Source organism: Protopterus annectens, chromosome 2.part2 (assembly GCF_019279795.1).
Source record: "Protopterus annectens isolate FY-2018-M chromosome 2.part2, PAN1.0, whole genome shotgun sequence".
NCBI lineage: Eukaryota > Metazoa > Chordata > Ceratodontiformes > Protopteridae > Protopterus > Protopterus annectens.
In genome coordinates, this window is record NC_056730.1 from 734,176,906 (window position 1) to 734,199,267 (window position 22,362).

The 22,362-nt window shown below is 38.7% G+C and overlaps 1 protein-coding gene across 1 annotated transcript in view; it reads left to right on the forward strand.

Annotated features, from left to right (window-relative positions):
• The window catches only part of TTC37 (tetratricopeptide repeat domain 37), a 2,356,248-nt gene that overhangs the window by 2,125,137 nt on the left and 208,749 nt on the right, over positions 1-22,362 (forward strand). Inside the window, exon 37 of the mRNA XM_044064132.1 lies at positions 20,963-21,118. Within this exon, the coding sequence (XP_043920067.1) occupies positions 20,963-21,118 (156 nt within the window). The remainder of the gene's footprint in view (positions 1-20,962; positions 21,119-22,362) is intronic.

A 22,362-nucleotide genomic window follows, 5' to 3' on the forward strand; every position in this document is an offset into this window, starting at 1 on the left:
TTTCCTTCCATATAACCAAGTTACAGTTGAATATAGGCATGGATGAATGTTTTATGTGGATGGGGATTCTGTTCCAGAGCAGCAGTAGTATCCTCTTAAGATGTGTCTGTCCATCCAAACTGTTCTGTTAATGTTTCATAAGAGGTTTATTTCCCTAGAATGAATATTTCTGATGCCATTTGACCTACTGATGTGCAGTAAATCCATTAGTATTTGGTCGGAGGATGCTTTGTATGCCGGACACAGATCACCTCTTAGCAGTCTGTTGGATACAGAGTATATTGACAGGGCTTTGATTCGACCCATGTAAAACATGTGGTTTATGTATTGTATCCTTTTAGTAAGGTATCTCTGTGGGTGTTTCAGTTTTTGCATGTGTCTGGACAGATGCATGCTAAAGAGGGAATTATATTCGGTGATTGAACTAGTGAGGGCTGAGTAAAGGGGAACAATAACATCCCTAGATTTAGACACAATCACTTTGTTTATAAGCTATGCAATAACAGTAAATATATATTAGTCAAAAGTTAGATTACTGTGCACATAAGTTCCCAAATCCCGAACAACTGGGTGAATTGTCAGGGGTTTATTATTAATGTGGTAGCTGCTTGGGATGGATGACTTCCTAGAAGGATACAGTAATTCATTTTTTGGCATTTAGTTTCAGTCCACGATTTTGGCACCAGTTGGTTGTTTGGAACAAACCTGCCTGCAGGACGACAAAGTCATTTGGGGATTCAGTGACTGCTCCTAGCTTGCAGTCATCTGCAACCTTAGTCAGCTAGAGCCCTTTGGTGTTCTAATTTCACTTTAGAAAAGTAGATGCCAAACAGGAGAGATCCAATCATAGAACTCTGGGGGACTCCACTGGTGGCTGGTCTCTGTGGAGGTAATTTCCCCTATGTTGATTTCCTGTATCCTATCTGTGAACCATTTGGAATCTAGCAGGTGACATAGGGGTTTATTCCCAGTTTATTTAACTTGTGTATTATATCTGAGTGCAGGATTCTGTCAAAAGCTTTGGCCAGGTTGAAGTATGTGTTGTGTACTGTTTTGCCTTCATCCATTGTTTGGTGACCCTTACAAAAAATCCACCAGGTTGAGTAAACATGACATGTCCTTGATAAATCCAAACTGAGACTGGTGTCTATACCTTGATTGATTAGTTCCATGATAAATGTTTCCATGACTTTGCTTATGAGGCTGGTCAGACTTATGGGTCTGTGGGGGAATCCCCCCTTATGCAGGAGAATGACTATAGCTGTTCTCCATTTGTTTGGTGCAAAACCTGTATGTTGGCTGAGATTGAACAGTGTTGTTAGGGGTGTGGCTATTTCATGCTTCATGTTATGTAAGATGCATCCAGGCATATTGTCAGGACCCATTGATGCAGTATTTTTAGATTTTAATAGCACTTTTAGAATTTGGCCTTGTGTGATAACTGTAGGCAAGCCAGTTTCAGGTATATAAGTTTTTGATATGGTTCTCAGGTCTTCGATGATGGAGTTTTGTAACTATACATGGCCTTCTAAGATTTTTGCATATTTTGCTGCGTGTGCTCAAATGTGAGGGCGAGGATCTACAATGTCTTAAATCCACTGCAGTCCATGGCCATGCCACTCTTAAAGCAGGTTCAGCCTTACTGTCTCTAGCTGCTGTGTGGTTTGATACTTCTCACTAGGGGTGCATCTGTGTGGAAGGTATATAGGAATCAGTAGATGAGTCAGAATCTGTTTCCTCTCCTGAAGGGTATGTCCAGTGATATTCCTGTCCATCAGTAATAATAGGAAGGTAAGTAATAATGTGCTTAGTTTTCTCCGAAGTGGTAGTTCTTGCTGACCGGCTTTTATTAGGAAATCTTTTTAATTTCCCCAATATTTATGTTTGTAATGCAATTGATCTGCTGTTGTCTTTTTCATTTATTCCTCAACCATTGGGTTTTGGATCCAGCCTCTGATCCTACTTCAGCCACTTCTCAGACTTTGAATCCATTGTTTAAGCTCCTCCTCTTACCCATAATGCTCTCCCAAGCCCCAGATTACCGCATAGCTCATTTGCCACAATAGCAATCAGATGTGGTTGATGTAGCTCAAGTTTTTTGGAGATGATTCTTTTTTTTATTTTTATTTTTTACTTCACTTACATTCTGTCTGGGTTTTTGACTCTTTTTCTGCTTCTCCTACCTTATTTTTAATTTTGTATACTGTATGCTTGCCTTTCTTTGCCTCCAGGCGAGATACTTTTCCCCTTCTTTTCTACTAGTTTTTCTAGTAATCGTCTCTAGTAGTTCCTGTCTCAACTACCGGGAGTATCATATTTACCACTGCTGGTAATTTTTCCTAACTAGATTTTCTGCAGTCCATTAATTTACCAATGTTCTTTCCAAAATTATTCGATAAAGGGGAATATGTGCTTCATTTATTGGATGTACCTAAAAGCTTAGTTGGAACAATTTGTGTTTAATGTAAGATTAGCCTGATGGCTCACTGAATGTATTTCTTATGTTTATAGACACATGGATTTGGCTTTACCAAGACCACCATATACTCTTTCCACAAGGTCAGTCTCCACTTCTGCTTTCTTATCCAGTACTATAGGTGACATATGTGCTGCTGCTACTTGTGTTCCAATGCTCATACCTTCTTTGCTCATTACAAGTTGGGTATACTTTCTGATATGTACTCACCATAATGATCCATCTGTGTCTGTCATTCTTCAACCTGTCTTCCGTCTTTCCCCCTTCCACTGGAAGAAGATATTCATATGGTCTCCTGTTATGACCTGGTGGTATACCCCTTTTAGTCTTTCCCTCTCTTAGCTCCAGATGCCTTTCCTATCAAGTTTCTAGACATTTATAGAATTGTTTTATTTTTATATTTTGATATCAAGGGGGCATACTCAATCTAAGGTAATCCAGGGTTTGGGAGAGGATTATGGGTAAGGGGTGGTGCTTGAGCTGTGGATCCAAAGTCTGAGAAGTGTCTGAGGTTGGATCTGAAACCCAAAGGTTGAGGAAGGAAGAAAACAGAAAAGACAGATTTATAGTTATGATGAGTAAATAATTTTTGATCTGATGTTATGGTTTTCATTCATTCTTCAACTGATGGATTTGGATTCAAAGCTCAGATCTGACTTGGCTGCTTCTACCAGATCTTTGGATCCAAAACTGTTGAGCTCCTTCCTTTACCCATAATGCCCCGCCAACCTAACATACCTCAGATTTAATTTGCTGCCATTCAGCTTCAGGCGCAGATCCTGTTGCTCTCTGCTTTTGGAGTAATTTCTACCCTTTTTCATGAGTCACATCTAAAAAAACTTATTGTAATATCTACTCTTAATTCTCCTATTTCCCTTACTAGTTCCTTTCTGATTTAGCAGTTTTCAATCTATTTTAGGTACAAATTTGTTGGTACCTCTCCAAACTACCATTGCTGGTATTTTTCCGTTCTTTTAACTTGAACTTACTCTTTAGAGTACTCTTTCACTTACATTGTGTTGGCAGTTCTCTTTTTTTCTCCATTACCTTTCTCTAAGAAAAAATAAATAAATTCTTAGCCTTTGGGCAGTTTTTCTTCCCTGGTAGTAATGGCTGACAAGCCAACTGATCTCCAAAATGTGCATTACCTACATTCATAAAATCCCTAACTCGGATGCCTACAGGGAATGTGTTATTGTTTATGACCTGCACACTAGCCGCATTTTGGCATGGATTGTGCTGTCTGCTCTGGATTCAACTGCAGAACTCTTACCCCACCATAGGAATCAATCAGTGCTGAAGGGCCTCTTTCCTTCTTCCCCTTCTGCTTCTGTAGCTGGGACTCAAACCCCTTCCAGGAAAAAAAAAAAACATACACAAGAGGAAGCCAGACTCGGCTACTAAGGAAAAAGAGTGGTCATTAGAGCCTTCTATTGAGATGCAAAAAAGTCGGATCCAACGGGTTCTAAGAGTAAGTTTCCTCAGATCTGGACTCTCCTACTCCATCCAGACATAGTCCGTTCACTGCTCCCTTCATCATTTTTAGAGGAATCTCCATGCAGGCATTTCAGTCCTAAATCCTTCACATCTTTGCTTAGGTCTACCAGAAACTTATCCGAAGCTGATGTGGACAGGAAGATGATGACATTTCTCAGAGCTTAGATTCAGATGGGGGTTCTCCTCACTCCATCTCCTACCAGATCTGCGAGCTGACCTTTGTCCGCCTTGCATGGTCCATCCTTCTCTGATTTGATCCTCTATTTTGGAGCCCTTGGATCCAAGACCCCTGGGGATGTTCTTATCGGATTTGAAGATGGTCTGTTCTTCAACTCCGGTCATTGTGGGGCCGAAGCTTCAGTGCCTGGTCCAAAGGGTTGGGATCAACTCAGAAGCTTTTGGAGCCATCTTTCCCCCTTGGGGCTTCTGCGTTTGACAGCTGGTGTCCAACTCCTTTCTCAAGTGGGCTGCTGGTAGGGTTGCAGGAGCTGACAACTCAGGAATTACTGGTTCCTTTGCTGTCCACTTCTATTTCCCCTGCATTCTACCTTCAAGGTTGTGGAGAGGGCCTTCTGTTTATCTAGAGAGGACATCCTTTCCCCCCTTGGAATAGATGAGTTTACATCTTCCAGTTCTCTGCTCTAAGTCTTTTCCATGCACTCCACTGGGACATCCAACCAGTCTAATCTCCAGTAGGTTCCTCATCTTCATCTCTTCTGATACATTGCCAGATCACTCCACTGAAGAAGTCCTTTGGAAGAGAACCTGTAAAAGGAGACACCTAAATTTCTCTAGGGAATCTCTCATGGAAGGCATCAATTTTGATGAAGGGGAATGGTCCCCCAGATCTCCACCTGAAGACATCTTCTTGGTGGTGTCCTAGAGCTCCTGAAACAAAAAGGTGGTTGATCCTCCAATACTCACTCCCCATCTCTTGGGTGACTCTCTGGCTGATCTCATGGATCTTGTTTTCTGCCAGCATGGAAGGAGACTGATTCTGTAGAGCCAGTCTCTAAAAGACCTCACAAAATTCTAGCTCTTCTTAAGGACCTGGCACACTGGAGCAAGGGAGTCCTGGTTGATGCCATGTTTGTGGCAGCAGCCAACAAGAAAGAGCTTGCAGAAGAGAGTTCTTCTGTCCATCTCCCTAACAGGGTGTCCAGGGCCTTTGACAGATTTGGTAAGCATGTGTATGCTTCAGTGACCTTTGCCCTCTGTTTGCTGAATTATTTGGTACATGTTACGAGATTACAAAGAGATTTGACCAAAGAGCCCTTCAGATCTCTTTCTGCGTCCATGTCTGCCAAGGATCAAAATAAAATCTCCTCACACGCTTCCATTGCCCTAGATGCTCAATTTTTTTCATCCAGTGACTGGATGTGTTTTGTCACTTAGGTTTATGGCGTAGGAGTAATGACCTAATATATTTAGCAACATGCTGTATATGTAAATGTTTTTATGTGGGAAAGGCTACATGCCAGTTAAGAGAACATATTTTAGAGCATCTCAGCCATATCCATAATAAAACTCTCACCAGTCCCCTAGCTAATCACGCAGCTTCGTCAGGACATAATGTTTTTCATGTTAGGGTTTTACTAGTTCCACTCCGTAACAGAAGGGGTGATATTAATAATGAAGTGGAAATGCTTGAGGTTAAATGGATTATATCCTTACAAGCACATAAGTTTCCAGGTTTAAATTCTGGCATTCCACTTAGACCTCCCTTAAATAGGAGGGGGTGATATTTATTTAATTGACTATAATTGTTTTATTGATAACAGTTGCTGATTGGTTATGACTTCTTTTTATATTCAGTGTATCTTGTGTTGATTTTATTCTTTTACCTGGATCTGATGAAGTGGTAACCACGCAAAAGCGCTAATCCTTGTCAGTAAACCATTTTATCATATATATTATTTTTGTTGGCTGTGTTGGTGTGCTCTCATTTTTTCACCCTTTATATCTATGGCCGCATACTTTTTCTAAGATATGTTAGACTGGTGGGGCATTATGGGTAAAGGAAAGAGCTTGAGAGTTTTGGATCCGAAGATCTGGTAGAAGTGGGCGAGTCAGATCCAAGTCTCAGATCTCAGCCCATCACTTGAAGAATAATGAAAATGGACAACACAGATGGAACATTATGGTGAGTACATAACTTTTTTCCCCTTTACTAATTATACACTTTATCATTTGGTTTCAGGGTATTACTAATTGATGTTGATGATAAAGTAACAACCCAAACCAGAGAGGAAACTGGAAGTAACTTGGGCTGTGTCTGTAAAACTTACCTACACCTATCATCTGTCAGATTTTTGAGGTATGGGCAGGTGCTACCATGGGCAGGGGGGTGCAGAAGGTAACAGAGGCCAGTCATCATCAGATAATTCTGGCTACATGAGTGATAATTTCTTTCACTGTGTTAAATGATACAAGCTCCAGGAAAGGAACTTCTCATCTGCTTATTTTTGTAAAGTACTTACTGTTCTATTAGCTACCTGTAGCTGTGACTTGAACCTGGCTGAATTATATTTTAAGCTTCTAACTTCAAATTCCATTTCCTTATTTTTTTATTCTTCTTGCCAGTCATTAAAAGCTGAGAAACAAGAGGCTAATACCTTGTCATCACGTTTCATTTATTTTTTTAGATTTTCTAAAATTTTCTTATCAAAAGTACTTTTTTCCAGAAAGTGTAAAGTGCTAGCATTTCTCGTGAGCTCAGCCCATCTTACCAAATAATTAATATTTGTCTGTTCCGTTCTTTTTAAAGATATACCTGCCTGGAGTCCAAAACTGCAGCTTCTTAAAACCACTTGTACTGGTACCCATTATAAAAACCCACTCTTATACCAAGGGGATAGATCTGCAACTATAATTAGGGTCCTCACATTCCCAATGAAGGAATCCTCTGTTCTTTTCTGTACATTTGATTAGAACCTGCTCTCAATCCTAAGAAGAATACTCTGTCCTTCTCCCAGGGAAAAACAGTCCTTGTGACATGGATACTCTGTCCTTGTATATATTGATTAAAACTCTACAAACACACAATTATAGTTTTCCTTGATTCATATAGTTTACCTACTTACGTACAGTTACAATTATTGATGAAAAGTTTTAGTGAAGCTTACCTGTAGTGACTTTAGATTCTGAGATTTAAAAATGAGTTTAAAACATGCCAGACAGAAAACCTTTCTCTTTGGGCCGAGTGGCAGTTTCTAATGCAGCAGCAGACATACGGCTTGAACTTCTGAGTAACACAGCACCAGACTGTTGAGGTACCAAATAACTTATACACATGACAGTTCAGCAGAGAATAACAATCTCCTTTATTACACAGAAAGACACGCACATGGGAGACAAGGAAATCAAAATCCTGTCTCCTTCAGGAATCAACATATTTTGCACCTTTTTCTGTTAAAGGCAACATAATTGTAGCAGTCATAAAACTGCAACTGACCAATTAAAAAATTGCTAAGATCCACTGACTGTTATTAATGACATGCCATATTAGGCATGATTTCTGAATTCTGTGATAGTACTTTCTGCTCAGAATAAATTTTATACTTTTCTAACCTGGTCAGCACTTGCTAATATGAGACAGGAAGTAAATCATTGGATACATACTGAAGAACACTAAATATTTCATTCTGATGTGAAAACATATTGGATATGAAATGTATGCCCTAACATTTCCCCCTTCTCTGCACTTCTCACCATTCACAGGTGCCTTCACACTGCAGCTTGGTGAGGGGTTTTCTTAAGACCTTGCTCCCTCCCCCAACATGTTGACATCAGCATTAGTTTGGGCAGGCAGTGTGAAGTAATTGTAAGCATGTGCCCCCACCCCAAGCCCTAAGGACACTAGTGCTTTTGTCTCCCTCAAATCTGATGTAGTGTCTCAGAGGTCTGGCTTCCACCACCACATTAGGAAGATGCCCAGCATAATTCCCTCCCATTAAAGGTGCTCCCATCCTCACTACCTCACCATCATGCACCCAAAGCAGCTCACTGAACTGCGGTCACCTGGGCCATAATCATGACTTTATCTCCTGTGTTCCATCAGCGAGACTATACTCACAATTCCCCTAGACTATGTACCTTTGAAGGCACTACAGCAGTTAAAGATTGCATGTTGGAAGAAGTCCATCAAGGGGAGGAGGTTCAGGGCTTTCATTCCATATTTGTGTGTGTTTTTAGTTATTTATTTACTTTTCCCCCTTTTTATTGTCTGGGACAGTGAATTTGACCATGGACCCTTTACAGCCATGACCCAGGTGCAGTTGCACAGTTTGCTGTAGAGAAAGCAACTGAAGGATTTTTTTAATTTACTTTTTGTTGACTGGGTAGTACCACTAGGCCAGTGGTGATATTCATACTGTCAAGGAAAAATTCCCTGCTATTTTCTTCCAGTAATTGTTGTGGGAGCTATCACCAACTCAAGTAGATAGGACTTCAGTTGAATGTCTCATCCGTAGGAATGCAAAACAGTCTTATGCTGCACTGCAGTGCCACTACTGGAAATTAATCCAAGTACCTGGTTTGGGAATAGAACTTCCTCAGCTTTCCAGTCTTCTAGCACCAAAGGCAAGTGTGCTGCTTGTTTGAACCACTGACACTACTTTCTTATTATTATTCATTTCAGAATCATCTATGTAACAAATTACTGCTGCAGTAATTTCAAGACTACCTTGGTAAGAATAGCTTATCTCTTAAACTATTAAATAGATAATTTTGAAATGATTTTCAACAGATTTAGTTTACATCTTGTAATAATAAAGGGTATACATAGTAGAAAGAGCTACATGGAAAAGTAGTGTCTTAATGACGTGCAGTGATTGAATATTTTATGTATGTACATTGGTAATTCATGGGAGTAGTACACTTGGACATTTTTGTTTGTGATGTTTCCATTTACATTACTAACAGTTAATAAAATATGCAATTTTGTATATTTGTGTGCCACATGTTTCTGTGTACATTATTATTAATAATTTTAGGTTGTAATGCACCCACTAGGGTAGCAGTGTTATAGTGCAAGGCCATCTTGATATTCTAGTGGAGAGTGGCTACTATTTAGTAGTTTCTGAATTAAGAGTTGATGAAGAGGCTGAGGAGGAGAATGACATTTTTAAATAGTTGAGGAGTGAAAACATTACTCTTGTAGCTGGGGAAAGGTGATGAGTGGTTAGCTTTGCTGGTCTTAAACATTTTCTGTGTATCAGTAAGATTCACTTTATTTAGAAGTTTACTATAACTTGTTTTTGCATATTTACAAAGCTTAACCAATCATCTGAACATTTCTGTGGAGACTAATGCCTGTAGACAAGGAGTGAATGAACAGAGAGCTATCCTTTGTCTAGGAAATGGGAACATTTATAGATTTCTCTTAGCTGCTCCAGAAGCTTCTTTCTAAGTTGTGGGTTTGCATTTGTGATCCTGAATTCTCTGGATAGGTGATTCCAGTTGGGCTGTTTTACTGAAGCCCATTTTCCCATTTTTGATTTCAAAGTTTGGCATCCTTTTTCTGGTTCCTGAGAGAGTAGGGAGAGTGCTTCCAAGAGACTGACAAACTATTACATAAAAATTTTAAAGGCAAGTGAGGATAAAACAAATGTAGTTAGGCAGTGGCTGAATGGGATAGGCTGATAAATCAGCACATAGAACTAACTTTTCTTTGAATGTTGTTGGTGTTGTAAGAGAAACAGGCAAAGATTATTGTGAGAGAATATTTAAATCTAGGCATGAATATGTTCTTAGCCAAAGGTGTACTGGCTTCTTTTGTTAGGTGATAGGAAGTAAAGTAGGCAGCTTTAAGCTGAGTTGTAACTTTTGAGATGATTAAGTAGAGTCAGTGTAACTTTTGAATGTCAGAGCAGAGTCTAAAATTATGCCAGGATATTTGTATTTATCAAGTGGCACTCATTGTTGGGTCTATGTATGTCCGGGGGGGGGGGGGGTTCTTCCTTATCCCCAAGAAGGATGGGGGCCTGCTGGAAAATTCTATATCTGTCTGGGCAGAGCAATTTTTTGTGCTTTACTGGCTTAAGACTGTTCACCATGCAGGACATCCATTGTTGTTTTCCGTCGACCTCAAGCTAAAGGATGCCTTTGCGGATGTCTGAATTCAAAGGAACCACAAGCAATTCTTCTTCTTTTTTTTTTTTTTTTAAATCATAAGAAATTCTTGAGATTCAACACTGCTTACAGGTATTTTAGTTGCTGTCACTCCATTTCAGCCTCTCCATGGCACAATGGATGTTCACCAATTGGCTGTCTAGAATTTACTTTTGTGAGGGTGCAGTGCATCTAGATTTACCCTTATCCAAATGGCTGATTCATTCAGGTTCCTTCATTTAATTGGATGAGTAGATTACTATCCTCAACCATTTGTTGCATAAACAACACAGGGTTTTCTTTGAACCTTCTAAAGGCAGGCCTGCTTCTAGAGAAGACTAAAGTCTTCTTGGGAGTCTTTCTAGACACAGAGAGGGTCACCTCTTCTTGCCTCGAGTGAACCCTGCAACTAAATCTTCTCTGTGAGCTTTAATGCATTATTCCCAAATGATAGCCAAAGAGATGGGGGTTTTAGGCTATATGCTAGCACTGGCACTGATGGTGCTCTTGACCAGGTTGCATATGGGAAAAATTCCAGTGGTACGTCGGGAACCTCTGGCAGCAGCAGTAATTACCATCTTCAGACAATTCCACGCAACATCACCATCTTGAAGTAGTTTTGCCAGTGAGCCCAACTGGTGAAGCTTAACCCTAGAGAATCTGTTGTATTAAACTACAGAAAGCAACCCTGATTATACTGTAACAGACCTCTCCTGAGGGTGCAGTTTGGTACAATTGGAAGTCAGCAAAAACAAGAACTGGACCGTGTTAAGTAGGCATATCAGTGGAGATAATGGCATTATTTTTTGGTACTGAAAGTCTTTTTCAGAGCTGATGTCAGGGATGCTAAATGTAATTACAGTCACTACTACAGTTACTTGTTACATAAGCAAGGAAGGAAAGCACCCTCTCTTATCAGCAGTGCAGGGTAACCCTGATAGTATGAGAGCTGCCATTGCACGTGGGTCTGCACCTGTAAGTAGCTTGCATTCCATTAGCCCAGAATGTCATTGCAGACAAACTAAGCAGTTCCAGTGTCAACAGCTACCTGTGGAAGCTGGACCCAGGAGTTTTCATCTCAGTTATGCACAGGTGGGGTCTACTGCCAGCAGACCTTTTCACCTCAGGCAGAAATTAACATTATAGGGGTTTTGCTTCAGATTCTCAAGTAGAAGGCGAATGGACAGTAGATATATTCAGCACACTTTGGCATAGAGCCCTCCTGTATGTCTTTTCATCCTTGCTACTATTACCAAGTTTATTACAGACATTAGGACAGATAAAAATAGGATTATTTTAGTGGCTGGACTATGGCCCCATCAGCCATAGCTTTATTTTCTAATTTATATGATCAAGAAAATGTCTTTTTCAGTAGTGCATGCTGCTGACACAGGACAGGGAAACTTTTGATTCACCCAAACATTAAAACCCAGAGACTAGCTGTTTTGAATCCCGTAAGTCTGATACCATTTATATAGATTTTTTTGATGGAGGTTAACATATGCAGGAACCCAAGCATTCAAAAGTCTTATCTAGCTAAGTGGAAGAGGTTCTGTCTTTAGGTGCATATAAAATGGTGCTGCAGTGTTTTTTTTTTCCAGTTTGCACTTCCATTTTTGTCTGCTAGCCTTCAGGCCTCTCGACTTTTGATTTTTTTTTCAATAAATATCTTAATTATCACATATGGCATAGGCAATCTTACATTTGTATAAATGAAAAACAAACGATGACACCACTTTAATTGCAAACATTATACATCACAGACACCATTGAAACAACTGTAGTTGCAGACATTATGCATCACTTATAATCTATCCTGTCTGTCAGTATAGCATTATATGGTTCATTCAAGTCCTGCCTCTTAAACCTCATTCTTTCTCTGCATATATTTTTCCTACAATTCCCATTTTTTTCTGTGTAGTTTGCTCCTTCCCTTTTCTAAAGATCCCAATTCCAGTTGTTTTATCTTTGTTACTATATTCACTTCTTCTAGTAAGGTTAATCTAGACTTCGATTTCCATTTTCTAGTTATTGCTTTTTTGGCAACCACCGTGATTAGACTTAGCAAGGCTTTACTATGTCTAGGCAGTTCCAGTTCTGTATCGTAACTCAAAAAATCATCTCCCCAGTCAGTCCAATCCACTCACCCAGCGTCTCCAACAGAGCGGTTTGCAGGGAATCTCTAAAGTCAGCCAGCTGACTACAGTCCCAAAAATATGTTCCCAGCCACCTCTTTCTTGTCCGTCACACCTCCAACATTTGCTGTTCTTCTGAGGAAAAATTTGTTGGAGTCTGCTTGGGGTATAAAAATACCTATGTAAACACTTCCAAGCAAAGATCCTAAATCTTCTAGACTTTGTTTCATATTTGGGAGATATATGTATATGCCCCCATTGTCTCTTTGTGAATTGCTTATCCAGTCTCTCTTCCCAATCCTTTTTAAGCTCCTCTGATTGATTCTTATAATTATCATGCAATGTTTTATATGCTCTACTAATTATTCCATTTTTAATGGCAGCTTCTGTAATACATTTTATTAAAAACTCCACCAGTGCTGACCTTTCATTTAGGACCACCATATTTCTTTCTCTTTCCCTGTACTCTGATATCAGTCCTTGATAGAGAAGGTAAACTTTAACCTGAAGTCCAAATAAATGCTTGGCCTCTTCTCATTCTGTTACCTTTCCCTTTCTAGTTATTTGCTCCCAGTACATTGGTTCCTTTGCCAGTTTTCTCCAATAAATTCCATCTCCCTCTTGCCTATTATCTGTATCCCTATCAGTAGAATCTCTTCTCCATTCTCTTGCTGGTTTAGTTCTTAGAATACTCCCTGCTACTTTTGAATATACAGCTTTTTGTTGTTCTCCTTTAACAGTCTGCATCCAAAATGTCAATATCTCCTTATTTCTTGAGCTTCCCCCTGTATCATCATTTGTTTCCACTTTGAATTATAGTTTTCTGCTTGTGCTATATATAAGAGCCTTAACTGTGTTGCTCTAAAATACCTCCTCAAATTGGGTAATCCTAGTCCGTCTTGTTCTGTTGGAAGAATCAGGTTATCCCACTTGACCTTTGCTGTCTTCCCTTCCCAGATAAAATCCTTCCAACTCTTTTTTAATTACTATCCACAGCTTCTCCTCTGGTCGATAAAAATATGTCTGACCTGTGTATAAGACTTATGGGAATAAAAATATTTTAATTGCTTGTATCTTAGTATCCATATAACAAAGCTTCCAGTTTCTCAATTTTTGTATTATCTTCCGTTTAGTCTCTTCCCACATATCCTTAGCTGTCACAACAGAGTCATTTCTAATGCATAGTTCTAAATATTTAATTTTATCATGTCCCCATAAATATGGATATTGTTAGACCAATCTGTGTGTGGATACATAATTTACCGCTATTGCCTTTGTTTTAGCTTCACTAATTTTGTATCCCGAGAAGATATGAAACTGTCTTAAAATGTTCCACAGCACTGTAATGTCCTTTTCTGGTTTTGTCATGTGTAAAATTATATCATCTGCAAACAGAGACAGATTTTCCTGACTCCAGTACCAATTATATCCTTGAATTTCTGAGTCCCTTATTTTCTTTGCCAATGGTTGTAAATGTAATGCAAACAATGAAAGGGAAAGTGGACAACCTTGCTGGTTCTTCTACTCAAGCAGAATCAGAGAAGACCCCACCACTTTAATTTTCACGTCCGATCCCTCATATATACTCCTAATCAGACTAATAATTGTATCGGGAAAAGCAAATGCTTCCATTGCCCTACTCATGAAGTCCCAGTCTACTCTGTCAAATGCTTTCTCTGCATCAAGACCAAACAGTAACAGTGGTATTGTCTTACATTCTGCTTCCCTCTGGCTCATTAATGTTCTGTTAATATTGTCAAATGTTTGCCTCCCCCGCCACAAAACCACACTGATCCATATCTCTCAATTTTGGTATCACTTTTGCTATTCTTTTAGCCATTATAGACATACAAACTTTATAATCATGGTTTAGTATTGCAACGGGCCCATATGAAGCTGGAGCCATTGGATCTTTACTCTCTCTTTAGGTATTTCCATTACCACCATCATGTTCCAGGATGCTGGCACTTCTCCTCTTAAAATAGTGTTAAACAAAACTTTCCAGATCTTTATCAGTTTTTTTTCCTCTTAGCTTCCAAACGTCCACAGGAATACCATGTATTCCTGGGGACTTTCCTGTAGATTGGTTATAAATAAACATTTTTGCCTCATCTCCTATCCTAACTGTTAGTAATTGAGCCTCATCTGTCTCTAACCTTGGCATATATAATTCTTCCATAAACATTTCCATTTGTACGTTTTCTTGATTTCTATATTTGTGTTTTATACAAACTTTCATAAAATTTTCAAAATATTTCTGATACTTATACAAGGATTGCTTATCTTCCTTGTTATGCGCTCCCTAAGCTTAGTGACAGCCCTTTCCACTTTCTGTTACCTGAGTCGTTGCGCTAAAAGTTTTTGTGCTGTAGAATTATTATCAAAAACCACTTGCTTAACAGCAGTCTTTTAAAACTCATGCATATTATCAAGCTAATCCCTTATTTTCTGTATAGCATTCTGCAGTTGCTCTTTTTCTTGTTTTGAAAGATTCTTCCTGTTTTGCAATACTTTAACATTTGTCAGTCCCCACTAAATATTTCTTATGTCTTATGCATATCTTCTTTTCCTTTATTTCCACCCTAGTTTTAAAGTCCATTTTAATTTTATCCCACTCCCTAGCTATATTTTCAGAAGAAATTTCTATCTTCCCTAGTAGCTCCTGAATTAATTCCAAAACACATTCCTTAAATTCCTCTCTTTTCAGCCAATAGGTGGTAAAGTACCACTGTCTTATTTTTATTTTAGTTATTATTGGTGCATGATCTGAAATTGTTATTGGGTGCATTTCAAGACCGTCAATTAAATGCACATGTTCCTATGAGATATAAATTCTGTCTAGCCTACCCAGTTTTTGTATCTTGGAGAATAGTATGTAAATTCACTCCAAACTCATAGTACTGAATTCACATCTTGTATGCCAAACATTTTCATAAAATTCTTCAAAAATCTACCCTCCTTTGTTATATTTTCCTTTCTAGGCCCCCACCACACACACATCTTCACTGCTGCAAACCAAATTCCAGTCTCCACCTATTATAAGTAATATTCCTTGCTGAAAGCTGATTATTTCTTCCAGAATTTTCTTAAGCTCCATTGTAGCAATTTTAGGTGGAATGTATGGTAAATGACCAAACATACGATAAAAATCTATATATACGACAAAACGTCCAGAATCCAAAGAAAACAAAATTTATTAAAACCTCCCAACACCTCAGCAGCACTGCCTTCACAGGAGGTGGAATGTAACTGCATGCCAGTGTAATCCTCCTCCCTTGCCAGTAGCCCCTTAGTACTATATATCTTCATTATTATCTTTTTTTCCTGTTCTGTCACTATTGGAACTCCTTTGGCAGTTAATATAAGTACTCCTGTCTACCTTTGCTCCAGATAGTCCACTGAATAACCATCCTGAAAACCTTTTTTTTTTTTTTTTTTATCAAATTCATATGTTCAGTTCTTTCCAGGTATGTCTCCTGTAGGACAGATATTTGCACTTTATATTGTTTAATATAATTCATTACTCTTTCTTTATTATATTTGTCTGTAAGACCATTTAGTTTGAAAGACATTACAGAAAGCATTATTTTCTTATATAGTTATTATTACCACCTTTTATGTATAACTGCTTTTTTGTTAAATGTCTAGTTCCCATGTTTATGTTACATGCATATACTGTTCGGCAGGTTGGTATTTTATACAATTGTTTCTTGTCATATGCATTTGAGCCTATGCCACATTTTACATAACTTTTTTTTGAAAGCACTCAAACAGAACAAACACCCCCCCCCCCAAAAAAAAAAAAAACTATAACTTAATGGTAACACACAATTATGTACATCTTCAAATACTGAGGTTTTTGCTTCCTAATGAGAACAAAAGTTCTAAGTTGATAGCCATACTTATGGGCTAGAGTTAACCAAATAGAAAAAGGTTAGTCATGTTGAGATGCATGGTACAGCCTGGCTATTAGTAAATGCTATTTGATTTTTGTCTGTCTTGTATCTCTCCCAGCTGAGAAAACACTTGAATGATTTTAGTAAAAACTTTCTCCAAGCTATTTCTCTTTATCAAATTGTCTTCTAGTGACATGCAAACCAGACACAAAACTGCTACAGGTACCTTGTTTACCAGAAAAAAGCCTTATAATAGTCAATATTCCTTTTCATTTACATGATTTGTAATAAACTTGTTATTGGATAGCTGCTAGGGTCTTAACCCAGTCATTTCCCTATTCAAGCATGAGAAAAAGTACACTGATTTTTCTTTTGTCATACTCTCTTAACCAGACCTTTCTTCTCTCCCCCACTTCTCCTCTCACCCCCTTTTTTACATCACAGTGCCTACATTTCTTAAAACTAAACAAAGAAAAAGAGAGAAGGGAGAAAAAGAAAAACAAAACAAAAAAGCACCTGTTTATATTAGTATCCCTATTGCATTTCAAAAAGAAAAACTGAGAAAACTTTACTACAAGTCTAATTGTTTTTGTCTTATAAAGTACTCCCAGCTGTGAAAACCCCAGATTGCTTTCAGTGAACATTATGTCCTAGGCAGTTTATATTTTTTCTTTTCTTTTCCCTCAGCCAATCCCCTTCCACCATCAGGTTATCTCCATGGAGACATGAGAACCAGATAGCCAGTTTCTCTTTATCAGATTGTTTCCATGGAAACATGAAGACCAGCTCCACAATTGCTGCTAAGTATACATGCATTTGCTTGATAAAAAAGCCTCATAATATTCAATATTCTTTTTCATTTAGTTGTACTTTCTTATAACTAATCAATCTAAGGTCATAGGTAATAGTCATTTCCTCATGCAAAAATGAAAAAAAGCACATTAATTTCAACTTTTTTATGCCTTTTTAACCAGGCTTTGTTTTTTTTTTTTTTTTTACATTGTATTGCCTACATCTCTCAAAACAGTTCAAGAAGAAAGAGAGGAGTGGAGAAAAAGAAAAACAGCAGTACATGTTTACAGTACCCATTATATTTAAAAACAGTGTGCAAAGAAAACCATAAACCACAAATACAGTACTGTTAAGAAAAGCAAATGTTTTCTTTGGTTACAGTTAGCTTTCTCCCCTCATCCCTTCCCCAAAGCATTTTCCAAACATTAATGATAAGAAGTAGGTCATATTTGAGTCGCCCACAAATCCAAGAAATTTAAAAAAAAGTCCAATATTTTCAGATTTTCTTGTTCTATCATATTTCTCAAATATTATTACATTGTAATCCCACATTGAGTTACTGGTTTTATTACTGTTCATCTCCATTGTCCAAATCCTGTTTCTGCTTCATTTCCAACATACTCGCAATTGTTCTAGTCAACTCTCATGCTTCCTTCCTTCTCTCCAATGTTTTCCGTTGAAATACTGGAAAAGGTTTCACAGGTACAGTCTCTCTCTCTGGTCTTTCTTACGAGAAGAACTAGAAGCAGACTCTCCTCCTGTTTCACAGCTCACTTATTGTTGGACAGACTTCTGTATTTCCTCCTTAGCATGCACTTCATCAAAATATGATTTTGTCCCTCCAGGGAAGAATACTGTAAGGACAGCCAGATACAGCAGTTTAAATCTCACACTCATGTCTCAACATTTCCTGAATAGTGGAATTAATTTACTCCTCTTCTGCGTGGTGTACAGTGAGTTATCATTCTCCACAAACACTCTGCTGTCTCCCACTTTTAGTATTTTGTCCTTCTGACACAGTTTTGTCAGAATCCACTCCTTCTGCTGGTAGGATTGCATCTTTACTATTAAAGGTATCGGTTGATTTCTTATAGCTACGTTTGGAGCATACACACAATGTGCCCTTTCAACTAGCAGCTCCTGCTGTGGAATACCAGTCCAGCTGCTTATTTGTGCTTTCATAAAATTAATGCAGTGTGTTCCTTCCAGCTTCTCTGATATAGCTGAAAATCTCAGTTTTTCCCTACATGCTCTGTCCTCTAATTCTATTATTTTGTGAAACATCTCTTCCTGAACAGTCTCATATTCAGCCATCCTTTTCTTCATTTCAGCCTCTGATTTTTGCATCTTTATCATCTCATCTGAATATCTGTTTAAAGCTTTTTCCATTTTTTCCAACATTTTGTTGTTTGTGTTGATATACTCCATTAGTGTTTTGTTTAGTTTAACCAGGTTTGTATGCAGCTGTCTTCTATCCTCCTGTAGGTTATTTGAAGTCATGTCTGAAGGTTGCATTGCTTTTTGCTGAACAGCTACAGAACTTTCCCCAGTCAGTGTTTCTTCCTCACTTTTTGTAGCTGATGTTTTTACAGGTCTTCTATATTTCTGTATTCTTGGCATCCAGGCAGGGCACTTACTTGGCAGTTACTGAAATTTACCCCAAAACACAAGTCTACTAGCCTTCTGTGCTGAGTTTCTATTTTCACACTGGCGGAGCTAGAAACAAGCTGTTACTCCGTGTGCAGCCATCTTGGAAGTCTCCTTCCATTTTGATTTTGAGCCTATTAATTCCCTTGTTGCCGAGGATCTCCCAGCACAAGGACAAAATTTAACCAGAAAGACTATCAACTACCTAACCATGGAGGTGACCTGCCTTTCTTGCATCACAGCAATGAGGGTCTTTATAATTTTTGAAGTTGTTCCCACTCCTGGTTGCTGACAATAAGCGTCCCTGTCACCAGTGAGTGTCATACCCTCCCTGTGTATCTGCTTGCAGTCACTTACATGCCAGTGAGTGCTGCAGTCACCAGCTTAAGAGCACCAGGCCCATGTCCCCAGTCTGGGCCATTCTAATGCCTTCCAAGTCCCTGCTTGTTTGGGGGTATTTGGCTGACTGGATCAATCAGTTTATTTTAGTCTGTGACAACCATTTATCCATCCTCTCCTGTTCATCTGAAGGGCTTCCTCCTTCTATGCCACAGAGCTGAATGGTCCCAGCAGTATTTGGCAGTGTTTAGAATAGAAGGGATGTCTTATATCTTTTGACCATTATGGCATGCATCTCAGTGGATCTTTCTTTGTTGGTGCACTGCTTGTTTAAGCAAGATTTGTATAGATTATTACATTTGAAGCAACTTAATTTTGTTTTTGAAAGATTGACCTTGGTGCTGTTTGAGCCCAGTACATCGGTGGCCTTCAGGTTCCTTTCCTGGAAAATTGTGTTCTTCATGAACTTGACATCAGCCAGTAGAGTGTTACAGTTGCAAGCCCTCATAGACATGGAACTTCCACAAAGGCAGAGTAAGGCTTTGAACCATAACTTCTCCTTTATGCTTAAGATGGTCTGTGTGCTGTTATTTAACCAGGTTATCCAGCTGCCTACCTTTTCCATATTTAAGCCCCAGACAAAATGGAAAGAATTTTTCTTTTCTCTTTCATGATAGTTATAGGCAGCTTAGATATTACACTGCAGAGGCCAAGGTTATAAGACAAGTAGTCCAGCTGTTTATCTCATTTATGACAGGCAAAATGGCTAGGCAGTCTTCAAGCAGGCCCTTTCCAGATGGTTTGATAAGTGTATCTCATTGCGTAGGATTCTAGCAACAAACCATTTGGAGGCATAGTCAGGGCACACTCTTTTAGAGTAGCAGTCGCTACAGCTGCATTCTTCAGAAGTGTGTAGACTCAGGGCATCTATTTTCTTCAGACATTTTATGCTTGGATACCTCTTTCTTCCTGCAAGGCATACTGTAACCTCTTCCAAGGTGAAATTCCATTATGCTGCTGTAACATTCTGTCCTGGAAAAAGAATACTACTGCTACATTAGTGATCCCAGAATGAGTAATGTACAGCTGAATGTACAATTCATCGTAAAAGCAGATCACTGCTACAGTTCAAGTTCCCACCTTTTGCCAACTGGGTTCTTACCTTAAGGGATTCTTATCAGTTGATAAGTTTTCAGAAACTCAAAATTCATATGGTCGGGACCATATGAATGAGTTTTTGAAAACTTGCTGTATAGCGCAGATCGGGAAATTTACCCTTTTCCTCATTGTAGTGCAATCTCAGAGTTGATGTATACAATTTGCAGGGGATGTAGGGTGTGGAGGGGGGGCTTGCTCCACTGCAAAAGGTAGTTTTTTTTTTTTTTTGTGTGTTTTTATGTTTGAGTTTTCGGAAACTCTGTCATATGGTCCCAACCATATGAATTTTGAGTTTCTGAAAACTCAATCATCTGATAGGGATCCCTCCTGAGATATAAAAACCCAATGGCTGGGGCTCACAGTTTGGCTGCTGTGACCTTTCCTTCTCTTTTCCATGCCAGTTGTACCCTAACCTTGCATGTGAAAGAATTAGGATGATAAGGATGAGGTCCTTATTGACTCTACAGACGTAGGACCAGGGCTTAGATGCTATCCTAAGCAAGGCACACTTCTGCATGCTTTTCCACAAATAAATAAAGTAAGTAAGTGAGTAACTTGAGCATCTTCTTACAAGCTGTGGGGCGCACTGATGTTAGGCAAGTATGTCCTGTACTTGTGGAGGGATGTAAAAAAAAAAATGCAAAGTCAAATCTGAGGCATGGATGTCTGCTTTTCCCCCTCACAAATAAATAAAGAATAACAGCATACTCTTTAGCTAGGAAAGACAGTGTGTCATGTTATATTTTTGGCATGTTTATTAGAAAATGCTGTACCTGATTCAGACCTCTCACTTTATGAAAGGTCACATAAAAATTGTTGGCATGTTTACAAACAAATTATAGCTGTGAAAAGTCATTTACTACATTGATTTATGTTTTGTAACTTTTGCTTCTTTGATTTATACATGCTAGGCTTTGAAAAGTCATCCCAACGACTCTTTGTTGTTGCTGAAGAAGCAGATCCACTGTGAGCAACTCCTTCAGTCTGGTAAACCACTGTCTGGTAGCATGTTAGAAGAACTGAAGAAAGCTGTCAAATCCAATTTCTCTTCGGTATCAGCTTGGCATGTAAGTCTTTGTTCTTTTCACCTGTTGAATACATTATTAACGCATCTAATTGTAAAAAAAAAAAAAAACATTCCTTATCCAAAGGGGACTGGATGCATTATGCAAAATAAATGCAGTTAGCAGGAAAACCATTTAGGGACGGGATGTTAAACACAAATCATACAGGACCAGCCTTTCCCCGCTGTATCAGGAGGCCACAAATACTCATGCATGCATTGGGGGGGGGGGGGGGGGGGGCTGATGCATACATTAAGAATATCTGGTTGAGTGTAGTGATGTATTAATGTAAAAAATTATATGATCCCACTTTCACCATCGGTGGCTTACTTTGCATGTTTACATATTTGCATGCATTTACCAAACTGAACACCAAGATTCCTTTTAGTAATGCTGTTCTTCATTTATATCACTATCATGAGCTCCGAGTCATTCAATCCACATGCTCTGTTATTAATTATTTACCAAGATCACAAAACAATTGTCACACCAAATATATGAATTATTTTTTTTTTTACTTGTTCCTGACACATATCGTTTTTGTTTTTAGTTTCTCCTGTCTGCCTGCTTACTGACCAAACTGCCTTCTTTTATTTAACTTTAGCATTGTTTACTACAAATATATTTAATGCAGTCGCAAAACCAACCATCTAGCCCTCTTAGTTTTTCATTTCTGCATTCTGGCAGCAGGGTGTCAGTGTCCGCAGTGCCAGTGACTGGACCACTTCAATGATGAAACACTCCAGAAAGCTAGTCCTTCATTGGCTTGGTACAGTGATGCAGCTGAACCAATTGTAAAGGAGAAATTAGAACAGTAATCAGTCAAGACAGAGCAGTTGTTACATCTAAGGAGCTTGCTGTTTATAAACTACTCACTTGTGGAAACCATCAAGAAAATCTTGAGGTCTGTACATTGCACACTCAAGGGCAGCATTTGGCCCTGGGGCCAGTAGAATGAGAGACCACTGAGTTAGCAAGATGAAATGCATCCTGTCTTATGAGGTGGCTTTACATAAATGCTGAAAGATTAAATATAACACGTTATATATCTGTCAAGGATGAGAGTTTTGCTGGATCTTACCACCAAATGGCTAGGCTTGATCTTGACTGGCTTTATTGTTGGAATTAAATGCATAAAGCAAGAATCCTGTAAAACTCCTATCCAGGGATGTTGTAGCTATTTTACCTTACCATTGTTTTTAGTTCTGCATTAGGATTTAGTTTCATGATAGTTGTGTACTGGATAT